The sequence below is a fragment of the Otolemur garnettii genome, unplaced genomic scaffold, assembly GCF_000181295.1.
Source record: "Otolemur garnettii isolate 467f Iridium unplaced genomic scaffold, OtoGar3 scaffold00138, whole genome shotgun sequence".
NCBI classification, from domain to species: Eukaryota; Metazoa; Chordata; class Mammalia; order Primates; family Galagidae; genus Otolemur; species Otolemur garnettii.
Genome location: NW_003852533.1, coordinates 4,319,787 through 4,330,851, shown reverse-complemented (window position 1 = coordinate 4,330,851; position 11,065 = coordinate 4,319,787). Strand labels below are relative to the sequence as shown.

Genomic DNA, 11,065 nt, shown 5'->3' with positions numbered 1-11,065 from the left:
GGGCTAGATTCGAACTCGCCACCTTAGGTGTATGTGGCTGGTGCCTCAGCCACTTGAGCCACAGGCGCCGAGCCAGTATCTTCTTTAAGTAGGGATTTATAAGTATAAATCTGAAGGGTAATTTTTAAAAAGATTTTAACAAAATCAATTAATGTTTAATTGCAGAACGTGCTCAGCTGTGCACCTTGGGCTGTTCTCCACCCTTTGTACTCAGCATCTCCAGCTTTGTCCCTTGAGTAGCTCTTTTCTTTCTAAATTCAGGGGCAACCAGGAAGATCCCTCTGGAAGCCTCAGTCACTGAGGCAGGAAGATCAAAGTGAGAAAGGCAGAGGGACAGAAGTGTGGCTGCCACAAGGCCACAGCTGAGCATGCAGCAGGCTAACGTAGAAAAGTACAGAATACCTTTCTTTTTCCAAAGTAAAATTAGCTTTATTCCCTCTAATAACAAAAAATGACATATGCACATTATACAAAAAATGTCAAATATATAAAAATCTATAGAAAGCAAAGATCACCCAAATACATTTAGCAAAAACCTCTTGATAAGGCACACACTGGGTTAAAATATTCAAGTTATCAATGACTTAGATTAAGTGCACTATTCTGTAGTCTGCTTTTTCATTCAATTCTACTTCATGGACAAATTTCCATTGCAATAAACACTGATCCAAACAATTTTTAATGACAGTTGCATACAATTTATTTATTTATTTTTGAGACAGAGTCCCACTTTGTCGCCCTTGGTAGAGTGCCGTAGAGTCACAGCTCACAGCAACCTCTAGCTCTTGGGCTTAGGAGATTCTCTTGCCTCAGCCTCCTAAGTAGCTGGGACTATAGGCACCTGCCACAACGCCCGGCTATGTTTTGTTGCAGTTTGGCTGGTGCCCCCTAGTTGCATACAATTTGTTTGACTCATCTTCTCCTGAAGGATATGCAGGCTCTTTCCAATGTTTTAATATCATAAACATCATGGAAAACATCTTTGGGTTCATGTTTACACACTTGTACAAACTGCTGGTAACAGTGTATCATTATTATTTAGGTTTTTGGAGCGTGTGGCAAAGTTGCCTCCTAGAAGGGCTATGCCAATTTTCACTCCTGCCAACAATGAACAAGAATTCCATTCTTGTCCATTGCTTTAATGGTTACCAATCTGGGAAGACAAAATTAATAAAAAAACACACATATTGATTAGCTATTTTCACTTTCAAATAGGGAATACTTTCAGTTTTTAAGTTGCCTTTTAAGGACACATATTTCTTGGACCTGAATGAAATTTTTAGTTTGTTTCCTGCTGCATCAGGGCTGTGACTTAGGCAGGAGTTGGCTTTCTGAGCCTCAGTCCCTTGATGCACAGAGCCTGCTCCGCAGGTGGGCGGATGCAAGGTCAGCAGGTCCACACCTCCCAGAAGCAAGCTTGCTCAAATTCACACTGGTTGGCGAGAATATGTAAAAATTAAGGCTCCCATGAAAAACTCTGCAAATATTCTCTTGCTATTTATGAATGCAGTAGCAATGAGGCAGATGACAAGCCCCTAGATTTGGTAGGCAATATAGATTCTAGAAAAAAAATGCCTTCTGGGAAAACACATGCAAATCAATTCTGCAGACCATCTCTCTCTCTCTCTCTCACACACACACACACATATGCACACGTTTAAAGAACTGGGAACAGGAAGATTGGAGCAGAGCACAACTAACCCCAGTGTGTTGCCTGAATGCTGGTTTATCATTGCCTGAATAGGTCTGGGATTGTTTTCCACCATAGAGCAAATTTATAAGCAACATACACAATGTGTGATTCACATCTTCAAGGTGATCTGAGCTTACCACAAAGAATGTGGAAAGCTCCAGACCCAGGTCCCTTCCCCCTCACCCTACCCTCTAGCCCAGAGGCTGACGTGGCTGTGCAGACCTCCAGGGGTGCTGTGGGCCCCAGTCCTTGGCTGACCTTCTGCAGAGATTCCTTGGAGCTCTTCCCTGTTTCTCTGAAGCTTTTCTTTCCAGGAAGCACCTCGTGCACCCTGATGCACAGTGACCTCATCCTCTCACCCCCATTCCAGCCTTTACTTTTGGTTCTGTCCATGTGTGGTTCAAACAAAAACCATTGAGTTGGAAACTTGAACAGATGCCATTTTTTCCTCATTCAACCATCTGCCCTTTACTTGGCATCCCAGTAGCCAACACAGGGCCTTGGTCACAGCAGGTATTAAAGATATCCGTGATAAACCTCACTTCCTACACTCTCAGACCTCAGGGTGTGAGCATTGTCCTACACTGGCTGACTTGCCATCCATAAATTACACTGCTAGGCAGAGGGGCACAGGTCAGCACAATTCTCAACAAGTCAGTAAAATTCACCATGTCAGAAGTCCTATACCTACGGAAACAATAGAATATTTTCTCTGTATTTTGGGGTTTTGTAAAAAGGTACAAAGGTCCTATGAGGGAGGGACACTAGCACCTTCCTGGAGGCTGCCCTGTCCCTCATAGGACAGAGACTAGGGTCTTCATGAGCTCTGTCTGTGATCAGAGGGAACATTTGCAGGCTTGTTCTCAGTTTCACCAGGTGTCTCAGTCTCCACATCATGAAACTGTAAGAGCCTCCTCACATCACCCATAATAGGATGCAGGATTAATTCCTACCAATTAACATTTTTTAGCCCACTAGAAGGCAAATCTAGTGAACAGGACTGGCTCAGTTGACAGAGGATTTCAGCACTGTGGTGTGTGCTCACTCATCATTAGTTGGGTCACTGCCAGCTAACCTGCCATGTCCTGAAGCCATCCAAGGGTCATACCCTAGGAAGGTGGCCTGGTCCATGAGGTCACTGGTCCACAAAGTCTCTGGAGCTCCTCTGTGCTAACCAATATCCTTGGCAACATCTGTTTTCAATAAACACACAGCCCAGGAGGAAAGATAGGGTCTCCTGCACACAGCAGCCTCAGAACACCCTCAGGTGGTGGTTCTGAGGGGGAGCTCACAGCAGCAGCAGTGCCTGGGAACTTCATAGGCAGTCTCTGTCCACACCTAGATCCACCACATCAGAGGCTGGGTGGGGCCAGCAACCTGTTTTTAAGCCCTGTGGATCACTCTGTGCACACCATAGGGGAGGAGCTCTGCTCCCAGCCAGCTGAGCATGTCTCACCCATGACACCAGCATCACCTGGTGTGGTGACCGTGGGCCTGGTGCGACTCAGGGTCCCTCCATGACCCCTCTGAAGGGCCTGCTTATAGAGAAAAAGTTTTACATAGTCAGTTCCTATGCTCTCCCTTTTGAATTATTAGTGGAAACTTGTCAAGATGCCTGGAGAATTTTCCCCAGTTCAGCTGATACACTGTCAGGTCACATCTCTAAAACGAGCTCAGTCAGCCTCAGAGCAGCTGGCACTGAACACCCAAGGCCTGCTGCTCCTCCATTCCACGTGACCAAGAGCTGCCAGACTAGGGCAGCTCACAGGATGGCATCTCATCTAGCCCTTTCCCTACCAGTCTAAACACATGGGCCATGAGGAAGCCTTGTGAGCACATGTGTAACCACAAATGTGACAATCAAGCAGGGACGGCAGCTCTGGTGCCCATGGGCCTGCGGTCTCCTGGCCATGTACATCGGGTGGCCTGAAGTCTGTCCATCAGATCAACCTCATTGCAGGGCTTTTCCTGGAGAATTTTAACTCCACATTTCTGACCTTGGCATGTCCTCTGACGCTGTCTGATTCCTGAGGACTTCCTGCTCTACTAGCCTGGACTTGATTCTGACTGTGATTAGCCCGACCATACTTACTCACCCAGAAAATTAAAAAATGAATAAATAAAAGGTCTGGGCCTGTGCCTGGTGCACTGAAACCTGCCTGGAGACCTGAGGGAAATGATCTCCTTCCAGGCTTCCGTTTCTCCTGACAGACTCACTTTCTCCCCTCTATTGTACTCAGCAGTGCTTATTACAGCTGAAGTTCTGGTTATATGTGTTCATGGAGATAATTTAACTCAACTCAGTTTATAAGGAAACACTTGCTCTGTGTAGGCTGCCAGGGACCGTGACAAAGTGAGTAATGGCCCAGGTCCTTACCCCAGAAACCTGTGAGGACTTTCCATGAGACAAGGGACTCTGTAGGTTTAACTAAATTAAAGACTTTAAGATGCAGAAATTTTCCTGGATTGTCTGAGTGATGACAAGGGTCTTTATAAGAGAGAGGCAGGAGGGCCAGAGTAAGAGGAGGGAGGGAGAGACAGGGAGAGAGATTGCAATAGGCTACTCTGCCAGAAAAGGCAAGAAATTCTCCCCAAGAGCCTCCAGAAGTGCCGAGGACCTCTGACCGCCAAAACTGTAAAATAATTCATTTATGTGTAGCTTTAAGCCACCACATTTGTGATAATCTGTTCTGGCAACAATAGAAAACATAGGAGTTTATAATCTGCCAAACAGACAAGGATGATACAACCGACTTTGATTTAACTCAGAAAGTGAAAGTACAAAATATAACGCATTGCTGAGGAAACGCTGGGTAAAGCGAGTACTTTCGGCTGCAAAGATGAGGGAGGCTTCCTGGAGGATGAGCCCTGGTGACTGGGCTTTCAAAAGGGGAAGATGCAGGAGACGCAGGAGACAGGGACAGAGCCGGGAGGGACAGAACGGGCACAATGCCGAACCAGGCCCTGTGACCAGCAGGATTCTCAAAAGCAAAAACCACTTGACCAAAAGTTCATACACTCTATTCAGGATATAAAAGATCTTTAAGTCTGTTTAAAAACAAATAAACAAACAAACAAACAAAAAAAAAAACAAAGAACACCAAAAACCTCTGTAATATCAACAACTACATTATAGGGAGCATACGTGATAAACTGTCCTGAGAATTTTAACAGAAATGCAGATCTACACAGAGTAGGCTGTGGCCAGGGCGAACCTGGCCTGTTTTCAGACACGCAGGCTGGACAGGGGTGAACAGAAGAGCAGAAAAACATGGTTCTTTAAAAGGTTTCCATTAACGTTTACAATTAGATACGTCCTACATCCCTGAAAGCAAGCTAAAGGAAACAGTGGGATCCAATGGGATGTTCTCAGCAGAAGAGACTCATGCTGGAGACTGACCCAGGCCCGTGTGGAGGAGACTCACGCTGGAGATGCCAGAGAGACTGACCCAGGCCCGTGTGGAGACTCACGCTGGAGATGCCAGGGAGACAGACCCAGGCCCGTGTGGAGGAGACTCACGCTGGAGATGCCGGGGAGACTGACCCAGGCCCATGTGGAGGAGACTCACGCTGGAGATGCCGGGGAGAGTGACCCAGGCCCGTGTGGAGGAGACTCACGCTGGAGATGCCGGGGAGACTGACCCAGGCCCGTGTGGAGGAGACTCACGCTGGAGATGCCGGGGAGACTGACCCAGGCCTGTGTGGCAGGTTTGGTGTTTTTATTCGGTTAAGTCAGACCTGTGATCATGAGTAATTCTGAAGCTCTAGTTCAGCCTGGGTTTGATCATGAGGCCATTATTCTGATGAAAAAACTTTTTGGGGACAGAGTCTCGCTCTGTCACCCTGGGTACAGTGCCGAGGTGTCACCACAGCTCACAGCAACCTCAAGCTCCTGGCCTCAAGTGATCCTCTTGCCTCAGCCTCCCAGTGTGCTGGGATTTCAAGTGTCAGCCATCAGTCCTGGCCCCAATTAAATAAACTTCGAAGCCCCTTTGGTGGGGCTGGGAAGTACAGAATGGTCTCCATCACTGCTCTGCACCTTCCATGCTCTCCACTGACCGTTCTCTAGGCACCACTTAGGAGAGAAGTGCACCCAAGGCCACCCCACACGCAGGGGCCTCAGCAACTGTCACTTCTGTCACCTTCTGGGACCTTTATTCGTTTTTGTGCTGCTCATATTCATTCCAAGAGAAGGCGGAGGAGCAGGTGGTCTCCACTGGCCTGTTCCTGTGAGAAAGGCCCGGTGCTTCTGAGGAAGGGCCTACAGCCACCACGCAGGCCCCGATGCCCTGTGATGGAACCACGTGCTTTGGGAACCAGCTGTCCTCCCCAGGCGAGCCGGGCTCACAGCTGGGCTCTGCGGCTGCTGGGCCTCCCACCTTCCCACCTGAGCCCAGAAATGTGACCTCAGACTGACTGCATTCAAAAGGTGTCTTCTGAGTCCTTCTGTCCTTCCTCGAAGCTTTGTCCTGAGGCAGTGAGCGGTTACTATGGTTTTCATCATCTTCCACTGGAATACTCGGCACATCCTCCAGAAACAGAGGAGAAGGGCAGCGGAAGGACTTCAGGGATGTGGGGGGGTCTTCGGCAAAGTACAGGCCGGCCTGGGCACTCTCCAGAGTGTTCAAGACCTAATTATCAAAGAAGCAAGCATGGGGTGAGCACGAGTGGCCTCTCTTTCTCCTTCTTCTTCTCTATTAAAGAATGTATATATAATATATTTGAAACAGAGTCTCGCTGTGGTGTCACAGCTCACAGCAACCTCAAACTCTTGGGCTTAAGCGATTCTCTTGACTCAGCCTTCCAAGTAGCTGGGACTCTAGGCACCTGCCACAATGCCAGGCTATTTTTAGAGACAGGGTCTCACTCTGGCTCAGGCTGATCTTGAACCTGTGAGCTCAGGCAATCCATTCTCCTTGGCCTCCTAGAGTGTAGAGATTACAGGCGTGAGCCACTGAGCCTGCACTAAAGAACATTCTTTCACTTTCATAAAAGTGAAGTTCAACTGCAGAATTTGAGTTAGAAGAGATCTTAAAGATTAACTAAATCCCTTTATTTTAAGGGGTAAATTAAATGAACTGAAATAAGGCATGAAAGAAAACTGTGCTGAGTTAAAGGCCCAGAGACCAGGCTTCAGCCTCAGACACGGGCTGACCAGCTGTGACCTCAGGCAGGCTCTTTACTACGACCACGTGTGGGGACTGGACGGGAAAGGTGGGTGCTAGTCATGCCAGAATTACCAGGGGAGCTTTCTGAAAGTATAGACCGCTTGGCCCCAACATGAAGATTATCACTCAAAAAATGAGACAGGAGAGCAGGAACCTGCATTTGGAGGCTTCCCGCGTGGTATGGTGTGCGGCCTGGTGGGGAACCCTTTACCTGATAGGACACGGAGCACACGGCTTCACATGCACAGTTTATGGAATACACACAGAGAGCTTTACAATGGGCAAAGCACTTTCCTATATCTTATTAATCCTGCAAAAACAACACTTTTATTCTCATTCTATAGCTAATAAGGCTGAGGTTTAAAGAAAGGAACCAGTATCACTAGCCAGGAAGGCAGACACCTGTTGTTTGCTGTGGGATCTCACAGCTCCTGGCCCACTGACTGGACGGTATAAGCTGTGGCTCAGTCCTGGCCGGGGCTCCACCCAGCTCCTGCTAGTGGCATCAGGCCTAGACATAGCTCTCCTGACTCCCAGGCCAGTGCTCTCCACATTCTGATTACATCAATTCTTTTTAATCCTCGAGGCCCTTGGCTCTACGATAGACCCAGGATAAAATACAAACTTCATTATTATTATTCTAAATTTCTTTCTGTTGGCTGGGCGTGGTGGCTCACACCTGTAATCTTAGCACTCAGGGAGGCTGAGGCAGGTGGACTGCCTGAGTTCACAGGTTCAAGACCAGCCTAAGCAAGAGTGAGACCCTGTCTCTACTGAAAATTAGAAAAACTGAGGCAAGAGGATTGCTTGAGCCCAAGAGATGGAGGTTGCTGTGAGTTATGACTCTATGGCATTCTATCCAGGGTCACAGAGTGAGACTCTGTCTCAAAAAAACAAAAACAAATTTCCTTTTGTAGAGATGTCTTGCTATATTGCCCATGCTGGTCTCAAACTCATGGCCTCAGGTAATCCTCCAGCCTCGCCCTCCCAGAGTGGTGAGATTATAGGTGGGAGCCACGTTGCCTGGCTGTGCATCTGTTTTTTTTTTTTTTTTTTTTGAGACAGAGCCTCAAGCTGTCCCCCTGGGTAGAGTGCCCTGGCATTACAGCTCACAGCAACCTCCAACTCCTGGGCTCAAGCGAGTCTCCTGCCTCCGCCTCCCAAGTAGCTGGGACCACAGGCGCCCGCCACAACGCCCGGCTATTTTTTGGTTGCAGCCGTCATTGTTGTTTGGCGGGTCCGGGCTGGGGATTCGAACCCGCCACCTTAGGTGTACGTGGCTGGCGCCTTAGCCGGTTGAGCTATAGGCGCCGAGCCTGCATCTGTTATTTTAACCCCACCCAGTCTTCCCCTCGCCACCTGCACCACCTCCATGATGGGAACCACCGTGGGCTTAGTGCCTCGGGCACCGTCACCCAGGCCTTTGAAGCGTTGATTCCCTCTGCCTAGAATGTCTTTCTATCCTTACTGCTACCTGGACGCGACCTGTTTTTCATACCACAGCTAAGCTGCACCTCTCCCTAGAAGCTTGCTGACCCCACAGGCTGGTGTGATTCTGACTCCATGCTCGCACAAGGACCGAGGCTTCTGTCCATCATGGACCTTTGCCTGGGGACCAGGGTGCACATTACTGATCTGATGCCTCTGTTGAGCTGACGTTGGCCACTGTGTCTTGGTCACTGTTGTAACCCAGCACCTAACACAGACTCTGGCACATACAGAGCCAGCACTAAATAAGCATTTGTTTACTCACACAAATAATTGAGAAGATGATTAAATCTATAGAGATGAATGAATCTAAGAATGAGGGAGGGAAATGCATGTGCATTTTAATAGGCCCATCTCTTAACAAAGACTAAGCTATTCCCTCCACACTGCACACAAGTCTCTTCCCTGACTTTGTGGAGGCATGGCTCCACACAGTGACCCTGGCAGGGAAGCAAATGACGGAATTTTTGGTTGTGAAACTGTCAGATGGCATTCTCTGATGGAGGCTGGGTCTGTCTCACCCTGATACAGTGACCCCAAGTGCCCCAGGTTCCACATGCTGTGGAAACCTCATGGATACGCACCTCATCCATTGACGGCCTGGACTTGGCCCTTGCCGCAGCACACTGGCCCGCCAGACAGAACAGCTTGGCAGAGAAATTCCGAGGACAGGGAGGTACCTTCTTATCCAGAAATGAGAGACATGCCTGGAGGCCTCTCTTCTCCATCAGCTGCATGAGAAGATCCCGCTAGGAAGAGGAGGACAAGATGGCCTCAGCGCCCAGGACTCGACCAGGAAAATGGCCGAGGGGCCTGGGCTGAGTGAAGGCAGCTCTCACCAGCTGGATGTGTTTGGGTTCGTCTAACACCACTCGGCATCCTGTTAGAACTTCCATTATTACCTATAAGAACGTGCAGAAAGTCGGCTGTTTAGACACACAGGCACACCTTGCTGCAGCTATTAACCGTGAGTGTATGCTCATAGTTCCTTCCAGTTAAGGATTTTATATTTTATTACTTGCTTGACTACATGAAATTAACGTATACGACAGGTAACAGAATCAAAAAGTTTAACAACTTAAGCCCTTGAAAAACTCCTTTTAGAATTCAGAGCATTCTTGACAACAGACTGTCGTCCCTTGCTAGCTGGCGGTAGGCACTCACGATCCCAAAGCTGTAGACATCTGTCTTGATGGAAAGTCTCCCTCGTCTGATACACTCTTCAGGGAGGTACCACAGATGTCTGCTGCTGCTGTTGGCCATGCTCATGGTCGAATTCTGATGTTCCAGCTGGGGTCGGAAGTGTGCCGTGGCAAAGTCGGTTAATTTGGCTTGAAACTGATCATCCAGAAGTATGTTTGCACTAAAATTGCAATCAAGAACAAACCAGACAAAACATCTCAAAAGCACCCTGAAAGCTTTTTTCAAGATATGTAAAAATGGTTCAAAAAGCAGCAGCTGTTTACATTCAGTCTTCCCTGAGCTATTTATGTACTAGGGACAGGTTTAAGGCAAAGGGCAAACAGAAAAAAATTCACCAGAGGGGTTTGCTCTCATGCATCTGTGCTGTCTCAATGATTCTTTGTGTCTATGGAGGAGTAAGGAACATAGAAGATGTCACTTCTAATTCTCTCATCTCTCAGAAATGAGCACTAGGGCCACGGCTTGGGCTATCTCGGGTCGATACGCAAAGCAGCCTCTGTAGAACACGAGAGCTCCTGGTGTCTCAGGACACAGAACACTGCTCACTATCTGCTATGCTGTCCTGAGGGAGGTCTCGTGTAAGTCACATAACCTTGAACTTCAGTTAAAAAACTGAGAAAAATACAAGTTCATGTCACAATGTGCTGGCAGGTGCGATTAACAAAATACCGCTGCTCCTCAAAATATACTGAGAATAGATCCTGATAAACTCATCAAAAATTGAAAATATCAAGTTGAAAATACATTTAATGTGCCTAAGCCACCAACACCCTAGCTCAGGCTTGCTGACCTAAACATGCTCAGGACAAGTTACCTGCATTAACTCACACTCGTGCAAAACCCCAGCCTCCACAAAGTCAGTTCTACAACAGTGTTGACTAGCCCATGGAACGTGTCACGTACTCCACTGCAAGTGGAAACACAAGAGCTGTGTGGGTAGGAAGTGTGTCTCACTTTCTGTCATTGTAAGGTCAAAAAGGTGTTAAGTCAGATGGCTGTAGATGGGCGTGTCTGCCCAGAGCCATGGGTCCTGCATGGCTCACTAGCAATTCCTAAAGATAATGTAAACTCTCCCTTTGCCAACATAAATACAGCCTTTTTAATTTGGCAGACGCATTTTCATTAGCAAAAATGTACGATTTTAAAAACAGATGTGTTTTTAAGCACACATGTGTATACCAGGAGAGCTGCAGCAGAAAGCAGAGTGAGGGGGACCCTGTGACGATGGGGCTCCGGGCCACTCACCTGGAGATGCTGCCGCAGACGACCGCCGGCTGGGCGCTGTGCAAATAGTGAATGGCTCTGGACGCGCCTAATAATATGCTGGTTCGAAGGGGCCAAGACAGCGGGGCTGTGTTATCCTAAAAAGACAACAGCTGGGGTTTTGTTGCATGTTCTGAGTGAAGTATGCTGGATAGAAACACACGGTAAAGGCTCAGCGCCTGTGGCTCAAGCGGCTAAGGCGCCAGCCACGTACACCTAAGGTGGCGGGTTCGAATCCCCAGCCCGGACC

General features: G+C 48.1%; 1 protein-coding gene across 1 annotated transcript in view; it reads right to left on the bottom strand.

Moving 5' to 3' along the window:
- Positions 1-846: 846 nt before the first annotated feature.
- Positions 847-11,065, bottom strand: part of IRAK3 (interleukin 1 receptor associated kinase 3) — a 53,183-nt gene continuing 42,964 nt past the window's right edge. The window contains exons 8-12 of the mRNA XM_003798550.3: positions 10,798-10,913; positions 9,514-9,712; positions 9,189-9,251; positions 8,934-9,098; positions 847-6,324 (exon numbers count right to left, since the gene is read on the bottom strand). Coding sequence (XP_003798598.1) covers positions 5,848-6,324; positions 8,934-9,098; positions 9,189-9,251; positions 9,514-9,712; positions 10,798-10,913 — 1,020 coding nt within the window. The 3' untranslated portion in view covers positions 847-5,847. The remainder of the gene's footprint in view (positions 6,325-8,933; positions 9,099-9,188; positions 9,252-9,513; positions 9,713-10,797; positions 10,914-11,065) is intronic.